This window comes from Macaca mulatta, chromosome 9 (assembly GCF_049350105.2).
Source record: "Macaca mulatta isolate MMU2019108-1 chromosome 9, T2T-MMU8v2.0, whole genome shotgun sequence".
NCBI classification, from domain to species: domain Eukaryota; kingdom Metazoa; phylum Chordata; class Mammalia; order Primates; family Cercopithecidae; genus Macaca; species Macaca mulatta.
In genome coordinates this window covers 1,053,368-1,079,137 of record NC_133414.1, presented here as the reverse complement: position 1 = coordinate 1,079,137, position 25,770 = coordinate 1,053,368, and the positions used below count along the sequence as shown (strand labels likewise).

At 50.1% G+C, this 25,770-nt stretch overlaps 1 protein-coding gene across 4 annotated transcripts in view; it reads left to right on the top strand.

The window, feature by feature from the left end:
* The window catches only part of DIP2C (disco interacting protein 2 homolog C), a 374,224-nt gene that overhangs the window by 269,062 nt on the left and 79,392 nt on the right, over positions 1-25,770 (top strand). For all 4 annotated transcript variants that reach the window (XM_077945649.1, XM_077945648.1, XM_077945646.1 and 1 more), the window contains 8 exons: positions 2,817-2,910; positions 3,309-3,428; positions 4,644-4,758; positions 17,729-17,868; positions 20,318-20,454; positions 21,967-22,175; positions 23,238-23,352; positions 24,142-24,343. In XM_077945649.1, coding sequence (XP_077801775.1) covers positions 2,817-2,910; positions 3,309-3,428; positions 4,644-4,758; positions 17,729-17,868; positions 20,318-20,454; positions 21,967-22,175; positions 23,238-23,352; positions 24,142-24,343 — 1,132 coding nt within the window. The remainder of the gene's footprint in view (positions 1-2,816; positions 2,911-3,308; positions 3,429-4,643; positions 4,759-17,728; positions 17,869-20,317; positions 20,455-21,966; positions 22,176-23,237; positions 23,353-24,141; positions 24,344-25,770) is intronic.

The window sequence follows — 25,770 nt, the reverse complement described above, 5'->3', positions numbered from 1 at the left end:
CCCCCGCCCCCGTCCAGCCTGTCCACCCAGGAGTCCCCCGCCCCCGCCCCCGCCCAGCTTGTCCACCCAGGAGTCCCCCGCCCCCGCCCAGCTTGTCCACCCAGGAGTCCCCCGCCCCCGCCCCCGCCCCCGCCCAGCCTGTCCACCCAGGAGTCCCCCGCCCCCGCCCCCACCCAGCCTGTCCACCCAGGAGTCCCCCGCCCCCGCCCCCGCCCAGCCTGTCCACACAGGAGTGTGCTGGGTGTCGGAATACAAATGCCTAGGTGTGCATACGTTTCACTTGGGCAAGCTGCTTCCTCCCACACTGTGAAGAGAAAATCATTACTGGTTAGAAGACCGATGTTGTCCACTAACATGGTTCACGACTGCACCACAAAGCCAGTTGTTTCAGCAGCCACTGGTTTGAGGGTCTTGGACACATGGATTGAGGTTACAGTTGCTGAAAAAAGCCTTCCAGGGCTCACGTGGAGATCATTATCTTCCTTCCCACACTTTTGGCATTCAGTATCTTAGCGTAACATCAAAGGTTGGTTGGTGTGGGGATCACTGTCCTGTACATCTGGTTAGCTGCATGTTCCTGTTATTTCTTGAGTCAGTGGGGCCTGCTGTTGTGTTACTCTGTGGGGAAAAGTAGTTCACAGATTTGCCTTTGAGGATGGCAATCAGTGTGTGTTACAGGGAAATGATTGTCTCACAATCACGCGTGCCCTGCATGACAGTGCCGGGCTTGGGCACTTCTTATGGGGAAGAAACCTTATTTGTTTAAGGCAGGCTTGGCACTTAAAAGCTATGTGGAGCGTGACTGCTTAGATGCTCCCCCCATCTGTTTCGAATGTGGTAATTTTCACTAACTTTTCTTTTGAATATTTTCTTATGCTGAAGCTTCTTACCTTTTGGTGGTAGAAGATTCTAGTAGTTGTCACATGAGTGATGGGCATATGAATACAGGATGTGCCGTTTCTCAGTGGACCAGAATTCATGTGAAAAGGAGCCGGCAAGCATTTCCTAGACCAAATATCTGTGGCTCCAGAGCAGCCCACCTGGCTGCCTTCTGTGATACATGTGGGTCATCTCTCAAGTCTGATGCTGTTAGGGGGTGAGATGGAGCAGTGTGGTCCCAGCACCGTTGTGTGCTGGTGCAGTGGGGAGCCTGGCTTTGGGACTGGAGGACCTGGGATAAGGTGGAGCAGTGTGGTCCCAGAACCGTCGTGTGCTGGTGCAGTGGGGAAGCCCGGCTTTGGGGTTGGAGGACCTGGGCTTGTGTCTCAGCTCTTCATTTCTTAGCTTTGTGACTCAGGCATATCACACGTGCATCTAAGTCCCTTCTCAAATCTGAACCTCAGTTTTCCTATCTGTGAATGAGAACGACAATCTTATTTGACGTGGCTGGTGTGAGAATTATGTGGCCTAAAGTTTAAGCACCCACTCCACCTACACTTTTGACACATGATTCAATGATCAGGTCCTAAAGAACAGATAGCTACGTCACTGTTGCTGTTAGTCACTCTCGTCATTAGAACCCCCAAGTTTCTGGCTGTGGCGTTGTCCGCACAGCCCTGCTTTTGAGGCCTCGTCGTGGGGCCGCCTCTCTGAGGGTCTCCCGCTGGTGGTACCAGCCTGCCTGCTCTGTGCTCTGGGGTACGGCCGGCAGCCCTGGTGGGTGTGAGTCTCTCCACTGTCGCATCTAAGGCGAGGTCTCTGAGCAGACAGCAGCAGCTTTTAAGATGCCCTCACAAACCCCAGCACAGAGTGGGGAGGGAGTTGCTGGAGCTCTGAGGAGGGAAGGCGCACGTCGTCTTTCCGCTTTCATCTGGAGCTTCCTGAATCGAGCCAGTGGCTCTGCGGAGGGGTCTGTGCCCTCTTGTCTGCCCCCAACCCGTAGCCTACAAGACTGCAAGGATCCTAGCCGACTGCACAGCCCGCCAGGTGGTGCCTGGTCTGACTGCTGTGGCGTGAGGCAGGTGTGAGTCCCAGCCTCAGCGTGCAGCAGCGTACAGGTACTAGCCAGTGTGTCCTAGTTTATTTTTGTCAGGAGTCTCAATCTGCTGCAGCCAGGCCTGGCCAGAGCCAGAATGTGAGCTTCCTTCGGGCCTGCGTTTCAGAGCAGCGTACGGTTCTCAAGACGAGTTCTGCAAAGTAAAAGTTAGCGTAACACACTAGGAAGAATTAGGCTTCGAGGATATGAAAGGCTGTTGAAAATGGTGATGCTTCACCAAAGGTTTCATCTTAAAAAGGATTTGGACTTAAATTATTTAATTCTGTCAGCAGTAGTTTAGGGAAAGCAGTGGAGTTCGAGGGAGACCTTGGGAGTCGCTTTCCCATGGACATGCTTTAAAGGATTACACCCAGACCCGACCGTGCCACGCTCATGCAGACCAGCCGTCCGCGCCCTCCCCACCCTAAAGAGCCTCCAGGGTCCTGTGCGACTGCTCCTCCTCCGGGCCCGTGCAGCCTGGTGTCTGTGGTGCTCCCTGAGAGCTGCTGCTCCTCCTTCCCTGGGGGCCCATGCAGCCTGGCGTCTGTGGTGCTTCCTGCGAGCGGCTCCTCCTCCTCCTCTTCCCCTCTTCCTCTGGGGCCCCATGTGGCCTGGTGTCCACGGCACTCACTGAGAGCTGCTCCTCTGCCATGCCCCTCTGTAGTTGCCGTCCCTGCCAGCCCCACCCTAAGGAGCCTCCAGGGGCTGTGCGGCCTGGTGTCTGCAGCACTCTGAGGGCTCCCCCTGCCCCCGTGCGGCCTAGCGTCCCTGCCACTGGCTGAGAGCTGCTCCTCTGCGTGCCCCTCCGTGCTCACCCTGCGTGTTCCTGTGTTGATTGCAGAGCGTCATGAACATGATGCATGTGATCAGCATCCCGTACTCGCTGATGAAGGTGAACCCTCTCTCCTGGATCCAGAAGGTCTGCCAGTACAAAGGTGGGTCTGGCCGGGCGCGGTGACTCACTCCTGTAATCCCAGCACTTTAGGAGGCCAAAGAGGGTGGATCACCTGAGGTCAGGAGTTCCAGACCACCCTGGCCCATATGGAGAAACCCCGTTTCTACTAATAATACAAAAGTTAGCTGGGCCTGGGGGTGCATGCCTATAATCCCAGCTACTTGGAAGGTTGAAGCAGGAGAATCTCTTGAACCCAGGAAAAGGAGGAGGTTGCCGTGAGCCGGGATTGGTATTAAAAAACAAAAAAAAAAAACAAGGCTCACGGGGGCTGGGTGACAGTGATTCTTCACCCTTCCCCCCACTCACGACGATCTCTCTCTTTCAATAGGGGGCGATCTGACGGTGGCACGTACCAACCTATTTCTGCTTTTCTTTCAGCGAAAGTGGCGTGTGTGAAATCGAGGGATATGCACTGGGCGCTGGTGGCCCACAGAGATCAGAGAGACATCAACCTCTCCTCCCTGCGGATGCTGATCGTGGCGGACGGCGCCAACCCCTGTGAGTGAGGAGCCGTGGGAACGAGGCAGGCTGTGGAGCCTTTTTTTATTTTTTTCCCCCCAGGTTTCATTCTTTATACTTTGATTTTTCTTTCTCTAATCCTTATCTTAGTAAAGAAGTTGTCTTAAAATCACCAAACCGTATCTCTCACTCTGGCCGAGAGGTACGATGGCTTAATAAGGACAGACATTCGTAGACTCCACAGCCCTGGGATTCAGAGGATGTCTTGATTCTGTAGAGAAAGTTCCTTTGGTGACCCTGTTTCCCTGCCTGTAGAACGGTGCTTAAGTCATAAACTTTCATGAGGGTGAAATGAAGTAAGCCCTAAGCAGGTAATAAGGAAATATTCAGGAAATATTTGACTGCTCGTACTTTACGGTCGTAGTGGATTTCTTGATCAGTAAATTAATTTCTCATTTTACATGTAATTTCATTATCATATTCTCTAACAAAAATACTCAGATGAAGTAAATTAGTGGCTCCACAGAATACTATAAATACACCTTGAGAAATATTTCAGCCAACTGAAACGAGAACCTAGCTAGCATGCTTTTGTGAGAAAAATATATAAAACTTAAAAGCCGAGTGAAATTAATGAAAGGTTTCTGACCACATTTATGAAATATGCAACATTTATGTAAGTTAAAACAGCATAAACTCCTTTAATACCAGATACACAAAAGCAGACTCATAAACAGGTTTTATAAACAGTTTTCAAATATAAAATTTCAAAAATCCTGAGCTAATTTAATAAACAATTGTTTTAACCCATAACTCTACAAAACAATACATCTTGCATAAAGGAAAGTATGTCTATATTTGGACATAGTTTAGCAGGTATGTTCTTGATAATTATGCCTCGACCTCATCATTTAATAGAGAGGAAAGTTTTCTTCATTTGGTTTAGATTTACCCCTGTCTTGGAACTTCCATACTGAAAACAGTTGGAACAAGTCTCAGAAAAGTTACTAAAGTAAGTTCATCTGTCAGAAAAGGGGTCATAAATGTGGAGGTTGAGTTCTTTAAATTCTTGAGTTCTGTTTGAGAATGACCACTTTCAGTGTAACATAAATAATAAATTGTATTAAATATTTTTCCATACTGCCTAGATCCACTTGTGCCTAAATCCCACCTTCAGAACGGTTTTCTGTGGTGGGATTCTGTAATCAATCACAGTGCTTCAGCTGTCTGACCGTTGTCCCTCTTTCACTCTAGGGTCTATTTCATCTTGCGATGCATTTCTCAATGTCTTCCAAAGTAAAGGCCTTCGACAGGAGGTCATCTGTCCTTGTGCCAGCTCGCCAGAGGCCCTCACTGTGGCCATCCGGAGGTACTGGGTCCTGTCGATTTACGTAGCTAACCTAGAGACAGTCCTGATTCAGCAGCGAAGGGAGATCAGGAAATCCTAACGGTGAACGCTGAGGGTGAGGGTGAAAGCGGGACCTAACCTTTCAAGATGAGTTTATTTCTGTTTTTATGTAGATTCATTCGTTAAAAAACATGTATCACTCTCTGCAGTTTCACCGTAATTCCTTAATAAGTGGAACTGTCTAGAGGCTCATGGAATCATAATATCCTGTCCTTGCAGTTGGCAGAAATTTACTCCGATTTCCTCGTGTGTGTCAGTCTCTGGTTTCATCTGGGGTGGGATAGGAATTTACTCCGATTTCCACGTGCGTGTACATGGAAACAAGAATGGAATGACCCTCCTCTTCCCCACCACTGGGAGTATTGCTGTGGACACGCTGCCCCAGACCCCCGCACCACACCTCCTCTCTCGCCACACGTCCTTCTCTCTCGCCACACGTCCTTCTCTCTCGCCACACGTCCTTCTCTCTCGCCACACCTTCCTCTGGTTTCATCTGGGGTGGGATAGAGTCCGTTTTCATCAGCCTGCTTTTCTTGCAGTGCTACTGACTTCCATGTGCTGTGGGATTTACTGGTATATTTATTTTTTTCATTGTCTGTCTCTGCTGTATAGTTGATACCTGATGCATATTTTTTGAGTGAATGAAAGTAAAATGTAAAGTAGGTAAATTCAGAAAGTTGCCTCTTGTACAGTTTGCTCTGACAATCCCATGTCATTCACCAGAAGTGAAGCCCAAACCTCACGTGTGTTTATGCACGTGATATGCACACGCTTGGCATTTTACGTAAATGGAGCCATGTGTGCGTTTGGGTTTTTTTCATTTTACTTGGTTGACGTAGGTGCCACTGACGGCCTAAATATGCTGTTGTAGCATCTGCCGAGAACAGGCTTCTGCAGAGAGGCTGCGTTCCTGTGTCGGCTGTCACCGGCCCACCCAAGGCTGGTCCAGAGGAAGGTGTGGCGAGAGAGAAGGAGGTGTGGTGTGGGGGTCTGGGGCAGCGTGTCCACAGCAGTACTCCCAGTGGTGGGGAAGAGGAGGGTCATTCCATTCTTGTGAGGTGAGCTCTGGAGTGTAGATGAGTGCAGGAGGCCTGCTTGCAACAGGCTTCCCATAGCAGTGGTTTTTAAATTATTATAGGCAAAACTGTGGAAGGGCAGGCATTGACCGGGACACAAACAGAAATAACAAGAGCAGGATGTGTCTCCCTCCCACTGTCTCGCCTGGTGGTGCACGTGGGCACATAAATCAGGTCGGCTGCGGCCTGTACCCTGCGCAGTGTCTGGAGGAGTGGTCTCTGGACACGGCCCACCGTGGGTTACAGCAGCCTGTCTCCAGAGCTACCTCCCTGGCGCTGGCTTCAGTGCTCTTCTCGGGTGTGCCTCTCTCCTCGGGTGTGCCGCTCTCCTCGGGTGTGCCGCTCTCCTCGGGTGTGCCGCTCTCCTCGGGTGTGCTGCTCTCCTCGGGTGTACCACTCTCCTCGGGTGTGCCACTCTCCTCGGGTGTGCTGCTCTTCTCGGGTGTGCCACTTTTCTGATTGGCGTGATTGGGCTCAACAAATTGAAGGACCGAGAGGGATTAAAAGATACGATTTTAGCATTCCAAGTTGAATTAGGAACGACAGTGTCCCGAAAACAAACAGCAGCCCCCCGAGTGTTCCTGTGCCGGTTCTCCCTGCCGCCCGTCATTCTCAGTCTCATCAAGACTGTCTTTTTATGTCGTTATCATGCATATGATGCAGAAACTGTTAAATGCTGATGCTTTACAAAAGAATAATCTGTATAACTGGCCATTGCACTTGGACTCCCTAATTGCCTGAGATGAATTAGGCGGCAACTCTATCTCAGTGGTGAAAATCTTTAGGAGAGAAACCAGTGCTGGTCCTTAGAACCTGTATCTTTCGTTACCCTGATGTTTAAGTCACTTTTGAATAAATTTGGTGAAAGGAGCACTTGTACTTGCATTTCCACCAACACAGCCCTCTGCATCGTTGTCTGCACGTGTGAACAGAAGGAAAACTTCCCTCTGTGCTGGGGTCTCCGTTGTGTGCCGTAGAAGGGTTGGGACAGATGCGTGTTTTTGGAAAATGAGCCGGCGACTGTGAACTCGGTGTACTCTGTCTTAAGATTTGAGGTGAACTTTCCACGTAGGAGAGGCCAGAGGCCAGGTTATTAACTGAAAAATGGCTTTCGTACGTTCTATAAAGGTGCTTTAAGTGAGGTCTGGCAAGGCTTCCCTGCAGGTTCTGGCGTGAGAACAAAATGAATGCCTTCTTAAATGTCATCGTGTCCAGCATGGGAGGCAGTACAGTGCTCTCGTTTTACTTACTCCTTATGTTTTTTAAAGAACAAAAACAAGTGCTACATTCCCCTGTTTTGTTGCAGAGAAGGGTCTGTAGAGGATGGATTATGCCTATTTGAAGGGGTTCTAGGATGGGCGTTTCCTTTGTGTTGGGATCTAAGCATTTGTGTCCTGCGTGTTAAGCATCTTCCAGGGACAGCGTCTTCTGTGTGAACCATCTTCCAGGGACAGCCCCTGCTCCTGGTAGCGAAGCAGAGACTGAACTTCCAATGCTGAGTTGCAGCTGGTTGCTTGTTTGGCTTTCAGTCTGTTTAATTAAAAAAGGATAACGATTATCTGCAGTAGAATGCAGATAAAATTGCAGATATGCATTTTCTTACTATTTGTAGAATTTTGGCCCTCTCTGGAATATGTGTCACTTAGTGATTCTCTTCTGCAAAAAAACAAACAAAAAACATAAAAGAGTAGATAAATCAGAAGCTGAGGCACTCGTAAGAAAGCCACCCAGGGCTGCAGGTGCCAGCAGGGCCGGGCGTGGACATCAGGGCTATGAGTCGATCTTCCAGGCTGTCAAGGGCCAGGGCCTTCAAGAGCCCCAGGTCTGACAAGGGTGCCCGCAGCCTACTAGCTGTGGAGTATCTTAATGTCACTCTTGCAAGCAACATAGAATGTCTGTCATGCAAAACAGAGCACATTGGAAGGTTTCAGGGCTCACAGGATCGATGGAACCTCCAGTGTCCCGCTTGATAAATAGGCAGGATGCACGGGCGCTTCCGGGAGCAGTAGCAGCCCTGGTGATGGGGAAGGGGTTCGGGTGGGATAGGGGGTCACAGCGTACAGAAGCCAGCAGCGGCTGTCAGGGGTTGGGGGGGGGTGCGGCGCACGGGAGCCAGCGGCAGCCCTGGCGATGGGGGGGTATGTGGGAGCAGCTTGGCACCTGGGTTCCAGGTACTGTGCCCTCCCTCAGGTTGCCCAGCACTGGAGGCAGGTCACTGCTGGAACTTACACAGTCGGTTCTCCCCTCAGAGAAAGGCCAGTTGCCAAAAAATGACCAGCACTCATTGTAGGGTGGTTGAGATTCTTTGAAAACATGAGTCGGAGACCTTGAAGGGGCAAGGGCTGGAGACGTGCCTGTCCTCAGGCATGTCTGTGTTCACGTGTGTCTAGGCATGTCTGTTCACGTGTCTGTTCACGTGTGTCTTTATGCATGTATAAAGACGTGTGTCTAGGCATGTCCACATGTCTATGCATGTCTGTTCACATGTGTCTAGGCATGTCTGTGTTCACGTGTCTGTTCACGTGTCTTTATGCATGTATAAAGACGTGTGTCTAGGCATGTCTGTTCACATGTCTTTATGCATGTCTGTTCATGTGTGTCTAGGCATGTCTGTTCATGTGTCTATGTGTTCACGTGTCTTTATGCATGTATAAAGACGTGTGTCTAGGCATGTCTGTTCACGTCTTTATGCATGTCTGTTCACGTGTGTTTAGGCATGTCTGTGTTCATGTGTCTTTATGCATGTGTTCATGCGTGTCTATGCATGTTCATGCGTGCTTGCCTTTCTTCATGGCTGTCTTCACCTGTGTATGCCTGTCTTCATGTTTGTATTAATGTGTCTGCCTTCGTGTGTGTCTGTTTTCACCCTTGTGTTCACGTGTGTCAGCCAAGTGGTGGCAGGAAATCACCTGCTCTAGTGAAGTCTGCTCAGTCTTCCTATGTGAGCTGTATTTTCACCCAGGTATTTAAAGTATTTTCTTCTCTTTAAAACTGTCACTGTCCTGTTATATTTTGTGTTTTCTCTTCTACTGATATTAGTTTTAGAGTAGGAAATATTGGGGAAATAGGGGTTTGTGGTGCCTAAACTCATCAGAAATTTTTTAAAGGACAAATTGCAAGGCAAAAACCAGGAAACTGTTTCCTGGCTACAAGTATCCCGTTAACCTCCTGCTGTCTGAGTCTGTTACCATCTTTCCCTAAGCTTCCTGCCGTTTGAGTCTGTTACCATCTCTAGAATGTAGATGTGACAGAATTGATTTCCTTAAAGCTACATTGTGAAAATGTTTATTGAACTGAAAAGCTTAATTTTTAGCTTTGTAACTACAAAGTATTATTGGGATATCCCGATAATTTAGTAACAAAAGGCAAAAATTCATGTAAAACAATGAAACAGTAATTCCAGAAAAGATAAAATTTTGTCTTTTGCCCCCTTGTCACAACAGCCATCTTCCATTTTTTGAAAGTGTCCAAGCTAGAAGTTAGCCGGGAGAAAATCGAAGAAGAGGTGTCCACAGGGAGAAGGGTGCTGTCTGGTGCCCACTGGGTGCGGGTGGTGCCTGGATGAGTGACAGGAGAAAACAGCATAGCTCTGAGACAAAGTGGTTCCAAAGTGAGCACTTCTGACTGCTCAGAAAAGTCAGACCCAAGTTCCAGAATCCAGCATGTAAGGGAAAGCAAGATAAACTGTAATTTTATCTAAAAAGCGGGATAAAATTTTGAAATTCTTTATAGAATAGTCTTGAGATGAAAATCACCTGAACTAGAGCATGACCGTTAGGCAGCATTGAAGAGCAAGCCAGGTTTTCCTGTTTAATTTCACCCGACCACCTGCGTTTGACAGTGGGTTCTGTTTTTGTGGTGAATTACACGAGAAGTTTGTTTTGGCAAAGGTTCGCAGTGCAGTGAGAAAATAGCAGAGGAGGGGCCTCCCCACAGGGTCCCCCCAGTTTCAGCCCGTAACCTCCCCTGGAAACAAAGGTGGCCAAGGCTTATGAGAAACAGTTTGCAAAAAAGTTTATATAGTGTGATCCCATTTTTGGTAACAAAACATTAAGTATCTGTAAACAGTATATTCAGTGCCAAAAAAAGCTGCGCCACGCAGGGCGGGCGAGGCGGTGGAGATGGGCGGCTCACTGTGCTGCGCCACGCAGGGCGGGCGAGGCGGCGGAGATGGGCGGCTCACTGTGCTGCGCGGCTCTTAAAATGGGCTGTTTTTCGTGGGCATGCATTGCTGCTATTAGGGAAAAGGAAGAATGTTACATTAAATCAATTCATAACTTAATACACTGGCTGCTTTTACGTCGTATCTTTTCCTGTTAAAAATCAGAGCCTCCGTTATCTGTTGTGGTTTTGAAAGTCTGTCACACTGAACGTTGTACATGCATGTTTTTCACTGAGTTTCTCCTTGTGCTGCAGAAGTGTTTCCCGAAAATATTGTTTCTGCTAAAATGAGTCCACAAGCTTATCTGCTCCCTGTCCTTTAAAGGGCACTTTTACCGGGTACTATGAGTGTGTAAGGGCATTCTGCTGCTGTTGAAGCGTGGCCCGGGGAGGAGAGAAAGCAGAGGACATGCTCTGTGTTCTGTGTGCCCAGGCACCTTCATCAGGGCTGATTTACATTCGTCTAAAAGAAAAACCTTTGGTGGTGAATGGTGATTCAAGACCAGAGCGGCTACCCTGTTTTTTTAAAAAAGACACTTCCTCGGGGCTCTGGCTGCTAGTTCGGAAGGGAACGCCCTCCACTCTCAGACAGGCTTGCCAGTAACTTCTCATTTTGTCTGGAACCCGAATGCGTCTTCCCAAAGAAGCAACGTTGTGCAGGTGCTTTGAGGCCAACGTGGGAAACGGCAGGCGTGGGATGAGCGCCACCTCCTTCCTTCTCTGTGCTGCTCTGTCGGGGAACAAGGTCAGCCTAGGGCCTCCTCTGTGAGGTCGGCCTGGGTCCTCCTCTGTGAGGTCGGCCTGGGTCCTCCTCTGTGAGGTCGGCCTGGGTCCTGCTCTGTGAGGTCGGCCTGGGTCCTCCTCTGTGTGGTCGGCCTGGGTCCTTCTCTGTGCCCCCTCTGTCGGGGGCCAAGGTCGGCCTGGGGCCTCCTCTGTGCTCATCTCGCGCCAGCTTTGTGACGTGGGTGGGGCTTCACCTTCAGCCCCTTCAGATTCCTCGTCTGTAGATCAGAATCACAGCAGTAGCCCCCTCAGAGGCCCGTGTGAGCACTGAGTGGGTTCATACACACAAAGCACTTAAAAACACGCCTGGTTCGTAGTAAGAATTCAGCAGGTGTTGCTGCCGTTACCGCAGTTACATGACTACAGGCGTGTTTTGTGTGATCTGTTGCAAAGACAGGCTGTGTAAAGATTGCTGGGGGGAGGAGGGGTCTGCAGCTTAACTCTTTGTTCTCCAAATGTGCTGCTGCTGTTAAGCTGAGAATTACTAGATTGGAGAGAGCCCGTGTAAGATGAAGAAAAAGACCTTCGTTAACTCGATTGCCTCAGGGATTCAGCAAATAACAGGCGGCACTGAAGCGGTGCAGGTGCAGTGTGGCTCCTCTGGTAAGCCCTAGAGCTGGAGGCTGGTAAGGCCTGTTTACTGCTTGATCTGTTTGTTTTGTGTTAATGTCCTGAGCCTGGCCGAGCTCTGCTTGTGGTCAGGAGTAGCAAACTGGACGTGTTCATGAAATTTATAGGAGCTGCTGCTTCAAGGTGTTATGCAGGCAAGGCTTATGGAATGTTTTCCAGAGGCTGGAAACGCTGTGACAAGTCAACAGTGCAAACGGTTTGGTGGAAGCCGTAGTGTACATTCCTTGTGAGGCCACATTGCAAGGTCTGGCCTGCTTCTCTCCTTTTTGTTGGTCCGTTTGCATTGTTATAAAGGAATGTGTGAGACTGGGTAATCTATAAGGAGAAGAGGTTGATTCTGGCTCACAGTTCTGCAGGCTGTAAGAGAAGCATGGCTCCAGCATCTGCTCAGCTCCTGGGGAGGTCTCGGGAAGCTTACATCAGGGCAGAAGGCAAAGCGGGAGCCCGTGTGTCACATGGTGAGAGACTGAGCGAGAGGGAGGGAGAGAGGAGATGCCCAGCTCCATTCTAAACAACTAGATCCCATGTGAACTCATGGAGAACTCTCGCGTTACCACGAGAACAGGCCCGCCTCCAGCGCTGGACATCACCATAGAGAGCTCTCGCGTGACCGCGAGAACAGGCCCGCCTCCAGTGCTGGACATCACCATAGAGAGCTCTCGCGTTACCGTGAGAACAGGCCCGCCTCCAGCGCTAGATATCACCATAGAGAGCTCTCGCCTTACCGCGAAAACAGGCCCGCCTCCAGCGCTGGACATCACCATAGAGAGCTCTCGCGTGACTGCGAGAACAGGCCCGCCTCCAGTGCTGGACATCACCATAGAGAACTCTCGCGTGACCGCGAGAACAGGCCCGCCTCCAGTGCTGGACATCACCATAGAGAACTCTCGCGTGACCGCGAGAACAGGCCCGCCTCCAGCGCTGGACATCACATTTCAACGGGAGATCCGGAGGCAACAAAACATCCAGACTCTGTTGTCCTTAGTTTTCTTTTCCTTTTCCTTTTGCACGTCATCGTGGTGTTGTATACGTAGCTCTGTGTTTTGCTCCTTCCATGTCTCCAAGAGTGGATGCTGCCTCCTTACATTCCCAGAGATCACGGAGACGGTCCCTCCTGGAATTCATATTCTTCCTGAGGCACACGAAGCTGCTTGGTCTTGAACATCATTTCACCTTGGAACTGAGTGTGGAAGTTGATGAATGGGCGGATACCTTTATCAGCCATTGTTTAGTGTACTGATATTGATTCTTCAGGTGGATGTTTTTAAATCCCCTTGAATTTTGCCTGTGGGGACTGTTTCTTCCCTTCCTCACCTTGTCTACCTTCTTGGGATTTTTACTTCCTAACAAGGTGTTGATGGAGGTAAATATCATGTAACTTGCTTAATAATATAGGGAACACAAATTGGAACAAGTGATGTTTTACCCAACAAATTGGGAAGCATTTTAAGTGTTGGCAAGAGTGTGCAGAGACGGGCACTGCCGAGGCAGCTTGGCGCTGTGGCCAGATGCACAGATCCTGAAGCCAGCCTGAGACTGGTGCTGGCTTGGCTCTGCAGCAGCGGCCTTGGGCAGCACTCAGCCCTCCTCACCCTGCCCGTCTGCTAAACGGTGGGGTCATGATGCTGCTCCCATCTCCACAGGGTTACTGTGCGGAGTAGGTCATTAAATATATAACCACGACCCCAGACAGCCAATGTGAGGTGCTTTTCTAGTAGATGAGGAAATAATACTCCTGTTCTGTTAGTGGAGTGCAAAATATGTTCTTTTGGGAAGGTATTTAGGTGGTCTTAAAATTTTAAGTATATGTGCTTTTTGATCCTCCATTTTCTTTCTAGATACACATGTTACAGGTATATTTCTGGCTGTATAGAAATTGAACGAAAGAAAATATATGATCATATATTGATGTTACTGAACACCATGTGACAAACCAGCTGAATGCAGTGGTGCACACACCTACACAGATGTACACCCACACACAGACAGGGAAAGATCTGCAGGTATGTTTAGTGAGGAGACTGAGACCACCAGGTCATGGGGGTGATGAAGTCCGGCAGAGTCAAAGGAATGAGAAAAGACAGTTTGAGAGAGAAAGTGGGACCAGGGGGCCATTGCGAATATGGAGGCTGTGAAGGGCCTGAGCTCTGGACGTCCAGACTATTTATTGGTGATCAGAGAAACAGGTGTTGAGAATGTGGCAGTCGAAAGGGAAAGCACATGGTCTGCAGCTGTGATGGTTTAGCATTTCCTTTGAAGCATGTGGAACATACTCTGCTACTTGAGATACTGGAGAGCAGGTTCTTTTAACTCAAGATACATTCGATCCTGGGAGAGCAAGGAGCCAGCGAATCTAGACACGTTCCAGAGGCCACGAGCCCTGGATTCTGTCCAAGCCACGAGGGGTTTTATGCCCTGGGCTTAGATAACGGTGCATCAGGGTAGCCTTCCACTCTTTAGCACAGAGCTTGGTGTTCCAAAGGCCATGAGGAGTTTTAGACCCCGGACCCCGGACATGTTCCAAGACTCTTTTACGTTATGTCAGACATGCAAGCCTTGCCTCAGCTTTTCCCAACACTCAGCTTCTCTGCCAACATGGAAGCAGCAGCATCTTGATTCTGCTTTTCTTTAAAAAATCAATGTAGTGGTATACATACATATTTTATACTTAACCTTATATCTAGGAGTCTAAACTTTGACATATAAAAATCTCCATAGTGGTTATCTGTGGGGCACAGGATTGGAGCAGAAGCAGGCACTTTCCCTTTGGACTGTGATGTTTGCCTTGTTCATAGTAAGAATGTGCTCACGTTGGTTGTACTGTTTGCTTCTAAGTTTTTATAAAAAGCAGTAGACTGATGCCCTCAGTGTCCTGGGAATAGAGGCTGTGCTCTGGGTCTGAGTCCTGCCAAGCCCCACCGCTCACTTGGGTGGTGAAGTCAACCTTTCCGTGCCTGAGTCTTCTCATCTGAAATTGGGGAATAATAGCCATAGGCTTGTGGTGAGTTTTGAGTCCCTATGCATGAAAGACTCAGAACCATTTGGCACACGGAGGGTACCACTGGGGCATTGGTTTGCCATCTGGAGGGGGAGGCATCAGCACCACCAGGTCAGAAGTTAAGTGGTGGCCCCGGACACCACGTCGGTGGGGCTGTGAGGCTGCCTGTGTGTCAGGAGCACCGCACTTCTGTGCCCGGCTGTGTGTGTGCCGGGAGCACCGTGCTGCTGTGTGTCCGCCTGTGTGTGTCGGGAGCACCACGCTTCTGTGCCTGGCTGTGTGTCCGCCTGTGTGTGTGTCGGGAGCACCGCACTTCTGTGCCTGGCTGTGTGTGTGTCGGGAGCACCACACTTCTGTGCCTGCCTGTGTGTCCGCCTGTGTGTCCGCCTGTGTGTGGGGGGGAGCACCACGCTTCTGTGCCCGCCTGTGTGTGTGTCGGGAGCACTGTGCTTCTGTGCCTGGCTGTGTGCCAGTGTCTTGCACATCTGCAAGGAAGGAAACCCAGGGCCATGCATTTTCTCCGACTAGCAAGAGAATCTATCAAATATGAATAAATGTACAGTGGCAGGTTAAATTAATACAAGGTTAATGTCGCTAATATGAACATATTCAGCCTCCTGTAACTATCATTGTGTAAGCATCATTGAAAAGTTCCTATAGCAAATGCAATTTGTAATCTTAAGGTATTATTAAATGTGCAAGTCTTATTTCTCATTAACTGTGTTTAAACATAGAAAAGAGGATCTTGGCCAGGCACAGTAGCTCACACCTGTAATCCCAACACGTTGGGAAGCTGAGGTGGGCGGATCACTCGAGGTCAGAAGTTCGAGGCCAGCCTGGCCCACATGGTGAAACCCTGTCTCTACTAATGATAGCAAAAAAACTAACTGGCTGTGGTGGTGGGTACCTGTAGTCCCAGCTATTCAGGAGGCTGAGGCAGGAGAATGGCTTGAACCCGGGAGGCAGAGGTTGCAGTGAGCCAAGATCACACCATTGCACTCCAGCCTGGGTGACAGAGTGAAACTGTCTCAGAAAAGAAAAAGGGAGGGAAGGGGGGATTTTGTAATTGAGACAACAAAACACACATGATGGGGCCCTCAGGTAACTTTTCCTCCCAGCCCCTGGCCTGGCAGGTCAGTGTTCTGAATCTCGGCTAGCCCAGCGTTTTGATTTCATGTGACTTTTTAAAACAAAAATAAGTGTACCTTAAATTTTTATCACTCAGTTAGTGTATTCGGGCTCTTGTAACAAAGTACCATACAGTGGGTGGTTTAAACAACAGACACTTGTCTCAGTTCCGGAGGCTGGAGTCGGAGACCCCAAGCTGCCACAGGGCTGGGCCTCTGGAGGTGCTGAGGGAACCCGCCCCAGGCCTCACCCCGGCCTCAGGTGCTCAGCGATCCTGGAGGGGTACCTGTCACTGCAGTCCCTGCCTCCATCATCATGTGAGCTGCTCCCTGTGTCCGGGCCTCTCTCTCCTCTTACAAGGATCGAGTCATTGGATTTAGGGTCCATTCTAACCCAGTATGACCTCATCTTAACCTGGTCATAAGATGGCCCTGGCTTAAGGTGGTTCAACCTGCGATTTTCACCTTTACAATGGGTTTATCAGGTTGTAACCCCATTGTAAGTCCAGGGGCATCTGTCTCTGCACAGGCCCTGCTTCCAAATAAGGTCACAGATATGAGGGGTGATCTTCTGCAGGGACACGATTCAACCCAGAGCAGATACTGAAGCTCACAGTTCCTGACTCCCACATCGATCTTTGTAGAGGACTGTTAGGGTGAGGGAATGGTGGCAGGACCACTGACTACACAGTGGTTTCATTTTGAAGTCTCTGGGAAGTAAAGGCCGGGAGAATAACGTAAAGCCCAGTGATCTGAGCTCACGCCATCTAGGTGGTTCCGTGTGGGTTTTCTTATTTGGGCAGACTTTTCTATCTGGTTAGCTCTATCCTTTTTGATTCTTACATCTAGAATAATTGTTTCCAGAGTCTTTCATGCTTTTTTTCAGTTATACCAGTTACTTCATTCAAATGAGATCTCCTCTTGCAAATTTTAACTTTTATGTTGCCTCATTTATGTCTTCACTTTCATTATAAACTATAATATTTTAAAGTTAAACAGCAAGCTTAGGTTCAGCTTTTAAGTCTGAAGTGCATTAAAGATTTATATATGGAAAATTACAGAAACAAATGTAATGTGTACCTAAATTGTGGTGACTCACTTAGATAACCATTGAGGAATTGTTAGTTTTCAGGAATATAATCCATGACCTTAGAGAGATTTTGTTCACAAATTCAGTCAGCAGATATTTGTTGCTAGACATTTTCCAGGGCTGGGATGCAGCAGTGAGCAAAACAAACTCAGGAGAGTTGGGTCTGAGGGAGGAGGTCGCACAGGTAGTCAGAGGTGTGTGCTGTGGGGCGGGCACCTGGGTGGGGAGTGTTTTCTGAGGGGATGAGAAGTCCCCAATTTGAGCCAAACTCTGGAGACGCGGAGGGAGAGGGCCGTGCGGGGGTCTGCCGGAGGAACGTCCTGGGGATGCGGAGGGAGAGGGCCGTGCGGGGGTCTGCCGGAGGAACGTCCTGGGTAGCAGCGAGAAGCAGCGCAGCAGCCCCACGGCGGGAGCAAGCTGGGGTGTCCGGCAGAGGAGGGGGGGCGGGCCCAGAGTGGTGCACACGTGCGCAGTGGTCTTCTGAAAACTGCCTTGTGTGGACCTCCTTCTCCTGACCCACAGTGCATTCTACAGCTTGCCTGCCACCCAAATAATTTTCCTTAGAACTTGGCAGCCAGAATGGCACAGCGTAAATCTTATTTTAGATTTTTATATATAAAATTGGGCATACGCCCAGACAGCCTGCCTCTGAATTGAGGCTGGACAGTCGGGATTTCCATCATTTCTGTTCAGCGGTTCTGCCTGTATTCTTGGAGTGGATGCACCCGCTTCCAGACATTTGCAAAACTGAAGAGCAGACTGTGGAGTGAGCAGGAGCTGGGAGGAGAGAGAGAGCCGGTCTGTGCAGGGCCTGCATAGAGAGGGCAGGAGAGGAGCTGCCTTCGTAGTTTTCGGGTATTCTTGAGATTCCCTGGGAACGCAGAGGCGGAAGCAGTAGACTCGCCACCAGCCTGTCATAAACAGAACGAGCACCCCCTAATGCGGCCGCGTGGGTGGCCGGCCCTGTTCCCAGGGGCCCAGCCTGCTGCGTGTGTGCTGACTGCACAGCTGTGGTTGTGATGGCTTATCTGCCCCTGCATATTCAAGTTAAAAACTGTCGTTACAGGCCCACGGATGACAGTAACCAGCCCCCGGGCCGGGGCGTCCTCTCCATGCACGGGCTGACCTACGGAGTCATTCGTGTGGACTCGGAAGAGAAGCTCTCCGTGCTCACTGTGCAGGATGTCGGCCTCGTGATGCCTGGAGGTGAGTGTGCGTCGCGAGCCACACAGATGAACCAGTTATTAAATGCTTTTCTAACACACATCACCAAAGCCCACACTCCCACGTTCCCACATTCCTGTGGTGTGTCCTCGGGCTGCGAGCCTCACTCCCAGTCTTCTGAAGTCCTTGTCAGGCTTCAGACGTTTGAGGCAGCGTTCCCTCTCCTGGTAGACGATCGAGAAGATGGGGAAGGGCAGCTTTGCACACTGGGACCTCAGGCTCCCCTTCCCTGGAAGGCTTCGGGGCCAGTGCAGGGTCCACACTGGTGCTTGGGCAGCTTCCCTTCTCTGCTCCAGAGGACGTGCCCGTCCATCACCCTAAGACACCAGCCAGAGTGGGAACAGCCAAGCTTGGCTTCCCCCAAGGCAGACACATGTGAAAACCAAGGAGTGTGAGTCTGTGTGACCATGAAGCCTGTTTTTAGCAGTAGAGCCCTTTTTCCAAGTCTCAGAAGCCTTTTCCACAGATGCGTGAGGAAGCGCCCAGCTGCAGGGCCCACCGTGCCTCCCACCAGCCCCACCAGGAGCTCCCAGGCACCTCCCAGGAGCCACTTTACCATTCTCAGGGTGCACACACCTGGCACTCAACTCATGGGGTCACTGGCAGCATCAGCCCCTGGCTCTCTGGCCCCTGAAAGGGAACCTGGCTCTTTTCTCAGCTGGGAACCCCAGAGCCTGTGTCTCCTGCTGAGCCCTCCAGGCATGGGGTGTGGGCTCAAGGCCAGCAGGGTAGCCATGCCCGTGTGAGCAGTGCTGCCACCATCAGCAGCAGGTGCAGGACGCCAGGTCAGGTGGACCTCAGCAGGGACCCCCGCCCCGTGGAGTCTCACAGAGGTAGACCCCTCATGCCCCTTCATGGTGAGCTGCGCTGGGGCCAGGCACTCCAGAAGCTCTTGCCTTTCTGTTCGCCCGGTTTGGCATAAAAGAAATGAAGGCAGCCCTTGGCTCCCCTACTCCTCACTACCGCAGTTCCCTGTGGACGCCCTCCAGCATCCCTGCGGCTCTGCCTCTGCTTCCAGCCTCCAGCCCCTGTATCCAGCCCACTCCCTGCCCCCCAGCTGTGGCCAGGCCCCCTGGCTCCATTTCTTTCTTTAATACCTAGTTTTCAAATAAATGGAGCTTCATGGTGAAGTCTTCAAAAGGTTCTGAAGGACACAATGGAAACGCTCCTTTGTGACTGTGAGAGGAACCGCAAGCTTCCCAGGCTCCCTGTCAGAGGCACCTGGGGCTGTGGGACAGACGCGTGTGCCCCGCACCCCGTGTGTGTTCTCTGCCCTGGGTTTGGGGGTTTTCTCACATCATGATGGAGCACTGCCTACACACGCATATTTTATATCTTGGGGTCCTTTGTCAGCACGTAACGAGCTCCGTGCTGTTCTCGAGGCGGCGCAGTGCTACATTGTGGGAGCACTAAGGTTATTTGAGCCTCCCCTGTTTGGGAATTTTCCCTCTTTTGCTGCTGCGGTGAGTGACCCCCTCGTGTCTAATAGAAACAGTTCTCGAAGTGGGAGTTCTGTTTCAAAGAGAACTACCGATGTAGCTTTTATGATGATTGTCTTTTCGAAGCTTGTGAGGCTTTACACCCTGCCGAGCGGTAAACAGCAGCACTTCTTTCTCCACTCCCTTATCCGCCCTATTACCTGACTTTTATTTTTACCAATATGATGGGTGAAGAATCTTTCAGTGTAATTTTAATGTGAATTTTTCTTCCTGTGAGTTTAACTTATGTTTCCGCTGTTCCACTTCTTAGACACCCGTACTCCAGCCCAGCAGGTGCCGGCTGTTTCAGGCTCTTTCTAAACAGTTCAGCTGTCACTAATGCACACCCCACCCCTCTGAAGCATGAGGCTCTTGGCGCCCTAATCAGATTTGTGGCTTGCAGTTGGGGGCTACGTAGGACGTTGTTGTTCAAAGCATCAAAGTGTTGGTGGTACAGACCAGTGAGAACTGATCAGCACTGAACCGTGCGCGAAGCGCTCCAGTGGTGTTCTCGGAAGGACTCACCTTGCATGGAGCATGAAATCGAAGGTTCAGATTTCCCTAAGACATTAGAGGCTTGATTTGCAGAGTTCAGGTTGCACCACGTTGCTGATGTACGTGTGGCAGGTGGCCCTGAGGTTGGTTCTGAGGGTCCTCCCCAAATCTAAATGGCAGATGATGTTACGCCCCTAAATACAACTTGCACATTAACATTAAAGCAGTTGCAATATTTATTGATGTTTCAGCTATGAAATTGGCCATATTGCTGCAACAGGAGAAATCACGGCTTTTCAGGGAAAAGGAATGTCTGGCTGACGACCATCTGTGCAGTTTTGCTCCAGACCCCATTCCTGTTCACTGGTGTCGTCGTTCATATTCGCGTCTTCCCTGTTTCCTTTATTCTCCCCACCCATCCCCTCTCACGCTGCGTGTGCTTTCCTGTTTGCTTTTAGCCATCATGTGTTCAGTGAAGCCAGACGGGGTTCCTCAGCTGTGTAGAACGGATGAGATTGGGGAGCTGTGTGTGTGTGCAGTTGCGACGGGCACGTCCTACTATGGCCTCTCCGGCATGACCAAGAACACCTTTGAGGTAGGTGGAGGACAGTCCTGCCACGAGCACTGCCTATGGCTCCGTCTCCAAACAGCCTTGGCAGGTGCATAGTGACAGACATGGAATGTAAGATCCATTTTCAGCAAGACGTGTTTATATTCATGAAAATGATGGCACTTTACCACTTTGTATCACTTTTGATACATTTGTTGTATCAGCATTGTTCTGACCTTATAACCAGGGTTTAAAACAACAAGCACGATTTCCTAAGAAAGGATCCTTTTTGTTACTTTTCTCACTTTTACTGTGACAAGTGGATCATGAGGGAACGTGCACTCGTGTGCAAGAAGGGCTTCACCCAAGTATGTCTATGGTATACACAGACGCCTGTGTAATGTGCGTGCAAGGGGCGTGTGCACAGATGTGCTGTGTAATGAGCAGAGACATGAAGGGGTCAGACACACGTTCAGTGCTACAACTCAGAACTCATCTTTTTACCAAGTAGGTCCTGGCCTTACAAGTAGCACAATATTTAAGCTATACGTCAGAAAATATAAATTGTTTGCGGATACATTTCCTAAATGTTTAGAACTTTTGGTTGTTGTTGAGACAGGGTCTTGCTCTGTCACTCAGGCTGGAGGGCGGTGGCACGATCACAGCCCACTGCAGCTTTAAACTCCTTGGCTTAAGCCATCTTCCTGCCTCAGCCGCCGAGTAGCTAGGACTGCAGGCGTGTGCCACCACACCTAAATAATTAAAAAGAAATTCTTTTGTACATATGGGGTCTTGTGCTGTTATCCAGGCTGATCTCAAACTCCTGGTCTCAAACAATCCTCCCGTCTTAGCCTCGTAAAGTGCCAGGATTCAGGCATGAGCCACTGTTCCTGGTCTAAATGTTGAGAACTTTGGATGTGTCTGAACAGATGTTACAATGCCTGTCCATGATAGCTTTCTTGAATGTGAATTGAACTTTCTAAAATATCCCTCGAAACTGAGCTAGATACAATGCTAAATAAAAACCCCATCTCCATTTCTATGTGATTTATCTGCAAGGGTGGAGGAAAAGAGGTTTACAGTTTGAACTGATTGGATTTGCTTCCTTAATATTTTTCTTTTCAGCATACTTCCAACAAGGGCAAATAACATTTTATGAATGAATAGAGATGACTTTAAAACTAACATACATTGTTTAAAATGTACCTTGACTCTTCACTCATCTTATACATTGTGGTTTTGTAAACGAAGTAATCAGTTCTTGCTGAGTGGCCTCCTGTGAGTCTTCTGGGTATTACCTGTTCAGGGTTCAGAGGCAGGAGGAGTTCCCGCAGGTGAGTGGAGGTGCAGGAACGGATGGGGTCCTGCTGAGGTGGGCAGGAAGTGTGTTTCTGCCTGTTGGCCACCAGCGGTAACTGCGACCTCGGCCCTCGGGCAGGGTTGCTGGGATGAAAGGCAGAGCTTAAGCAAAGCAGGTGCCGTGCTGGCAGGAGAAGCGGTGAGGACTAAAACCAGCTGGCCACGTGAACGGCGGCCTGATGGATGCTGTTTCCGCAGGTGTTTCCCATGACCAGCTCCGGGGCTCCAATCAGCGAATACCCGTTCATAAGGACAGGCCTGCTGGGGTTTGTGGGTCCTGGGGGCCTCGTCTTCGTGGTGGGCAAGATGGATGGCCTCATGGTGGTCAGCGGGCGCAGGCACAACGCCGACGACATTGTGGCCACCGCGCTGGCCGTCGAACCCATGAAGTTTGTCTACAGGGGAAGGTCAGTGGCGTTCTGCAAATTAAGCATATAGTTTCCGGTCGGCCACACTTTTTATGTGGTTTTGAAGGGTTGAAAGTGCACAGATTCCTTAAATGTGTTGTGTCTCGGTTTCCTCTTCTGTATAATTGAAGCAACTGGACTCTGACCTGAGATTTAACCTAGTTCTGAATGTCCAAGATTTTATAGAAATTCCCTGAACCCCATAAATATATTTCCATTGAACTTCCCCTCTAAGTATAAAGGAATATGCCGTAGAAAACTTCTGATAAATAACGGCACAAATTAAAGATCCAGATATTCATCACAGAGCGGGTTGGAGAGACCCAAGGGTGACGGTTGAGTCACAGACTTGCGTGCGCGCAGACGCTCGCCACTTCCCCGCTCTACCGCCGTTTTCTTCCCTGCCTTGCCTGGCGCACAGCGGAGGCTCTGTGATGAAATGAGTTGCCAGGATTCCTGAGTTTTTGCCAATCGGGAGGAAGTCATAAAGTGTTTTAGAGCCTTTTTTCAGTTTGGAAGCTGACAGGAGCAGGAAGTAGATACCTGGAGATGATGTTGCCTCCTTTGAATTATTTTTAAAGCTACAACCTCTTTGTAAAAAAGGGTTTACTAGAGGTGACTGTGCTGTACTGATGGTATAAGGCACATATACTTAACAGAAAATCACTAGTTCTGAAACAGGAAATTTCTACTGATTTGGAGACCATTAACTTCACAGGTGCAAACTCAGCTGTGAAGGGTGTGGCTCTCTCAATTTCAGCAGGTCTGATCACTGCACATCTGCCCCTGTGTACCGAAAGGCGTAACCTGGTCACCAGAGCCCACGGGTGCTGTGTGTGGCCTCCTGGGGATGAGGGTGACCTTGCCTCGGCAGCATCCCTGGGCGCCTCCCGCAGCTCTTCCCGTAATGATGAGTGGGGGGAAATTTGGAAGCACGGCTGCCGTGTTGAAGTCGTAGTTGCAGCTGTGTCACCCGCTCGTGATGGTGATGGAGCCCTGATCGCGGAGGGAGGGCTGCACGAGCGTCCGGTGCAGGCTCACTGTGCTCCTGTGTCCCCGCAGGATAGCCGTGTTCTCAGTGACTGTGCTGCACGACGAGAGGATTGTGATCGTGGCAGAGCAGAGGCCCGACTCCACGGAGGAGGACAGCTTCCAGTGGATGAGCCGCGTGCTGCAGGTTGCCTTCCCTCGCCCTGGGCACTGGTCCCCTCTGTCTCGTTTCTGGCCTCCTTCCTTCATTCACATCATGGCGTGACCAGCTGTGGCTTTGCCCATGGGGTGGCCCTTTTTCCCTTCCCTTCGTTTGATCAGAAATTACATCAAGTGTCCAGAAACTCGGGGGTGTAGGGACCAGGAATTGGCACAGCTGGTTCCTACTGGTCACCTTGGGGAGGTCAAAGGAAGCTTTTTGTTTGATCGTGAGAACATGTCTTTTCTCCAAAGTTCCTTTTTTACTTTGGTCTTCCACAAGCCCTGGGTAACGTTATTCAGCTTCAGTGAGTTTACTAAGAAAAGCCTTTCTCTTACCTTGGCGTTTTTGCGCTGGGAACAGTGCTTGTACTGCACAGACTTCTGTGTGTTGTGGATCATATTTTGCATAATATAAATATGTACTGAGTGTAGGCCGGGCGCGGTGGCTCAAACCTGTAATCCCAGCACTTTGGGAGGCCGAGGCGGGCGGATCACAAGGTCAGGAGATGGAGACCACAGTGAAACCCCGTCTCTACTAAAAATACAAAAAATTAGCCGGGCGCGGTGGCGGGCGCCTGTAGTCCCAGCTACTCAGGAGGCTGAGGCAGGAGAATGGCGGGAACCCGGGAGGCGGAGCTTGCAGTGAGCCGAGATCGCGCCACTGCACTCTAGCCTGGGCGACAGCGTGAGACTCCATCTCAAAAAAAAAAAAAAATATGTACTGAGTGTTCATGCTTCCTATTATAATATGACTTCCTCTTTCCTAACTTTCTAGGCGATTGACAGTATACATCAAGTTGGAGTTTATTGCCTGGCCTTGGTGCCAGCAAACACCCTCCCCAAAACCCCGCTTGGTGGGATCCATTTGTCGGAAACAAAACAGCTTTTTCTGGAGGGCTCTCTGCACCCCTGCAACGTCCTAATGTGCCCCCACACCTGCGTCACAAACTTGCCTAAGCCTCGACAGAAGCAGCCAGGTATGTGCACCACCTGGGCAGCTTGTGAGGTGTGGGAGTTCCCTCAGGGCCGCGTGGCACGGAGACGTGCAGGAGTTCACACAGGATCTCATGGCACGGAGAGGTGCGGGAGTTCACACAGGATCTCATGGCACGGAGAGGTGCGGGAGTTCACACAGGGCCGCGTGGCACGGAGAGGTGCGGGAGTTCACACAGGGCTGCGTGGCGTGGAGAGGTGCGGGAGTTCACACAGGGCCGCTTGCAGGAAGCTGATGCTTGTGGGAAAGAAGTGGTTACCCCAAGAATAGAACGCGGGGCGGGGGCAACTTGGATTCTGGTCTTCCGTCTGTAAATGCCTTGCTTTTATTCTCTGTAGGCTCAGGGGTGTTAGTGTGGTCGTCAGCACATAACTGGCTGGCTCTGTTCTCTTGTAGCAAAAGCTCATTCTCCTGAAGGACACGGCCGTGGTGCTCACTTTCTAAGCACATCGGGTTCACGTGACTTGTTGCTCTTTCATTTCTGACCTACTTCTTTTCTTGTAGATTTCCTTAAATATTCTTCCTCCATTTCTTCTTTTTTTTTCCCCACACCATTGTTCTCGCAGTCTCTGGTTTTTATGATTGACAGTTTTTTTCCAAACTGTTGTTCTCGTGGTCCCTGGTTTTCATGATTGGCGCGGGGAATGTGGAGTTGCAGGGAGCAGTATCCATTTCACTACATTCTGTGGGTGCATGGCCTTCTGTTGGGAGCCACTCAAACCATGGGCATCCTCCCTCAGGGAGTGCCCCGAAAAGGTGGGAAAGCCGCCTCCGTCTGCCGCCTCGGGAAGTAAACAGCCTTGTGAAGGACACAGGCCGTTGCTCTCCCCAGGCTGCTTCTGCAGTATGAAGATTTGTAACAGGTGTCGGCGCTCTCCAGGGTATTCTCATTGTAAACTCTGAAGCGACCTGATCCTCTCTCCCCACTGGTTGGTTCATTGTCAGACACTCGACCCAGAGACCCGTGGTCCCAGCTGGGAAGCAGCTCAGTAGCTGGTGGAGAAAGGGTTCAGACAGGTGTTTATGGAAGGGAGGATCCTTTGCAAATACAAAGTTGTAATGACTCCATAGCTACAGGGCTTGGGTCACCTGAGCCAAATGTCGATACGTGAGTGGGAAAACCCAGGGAGAGAGAGCAGCCGGCAGCCTCACGCCAAGGTCAGGAAAACCCAGTGAGGAGACAGAGCCAGCAGCCATGCGGTGCGGTCAGGAGGCCTGCAGAAAGCCCTCTTCGTCAGGGGTTTAGCTGGGGAATGGTGGCGCAGGAGATTGGAAATCTTTTTACTCTAATACAGAACTTCATTAAATGAAGCTTCATGTGATTGATAACTTTAAAGAAAGAAAATAATATATATATTTAGTGTCTCATCTGTTTTTGCTAAACTGAGAGGTTACCTAATTTTGTGTCTT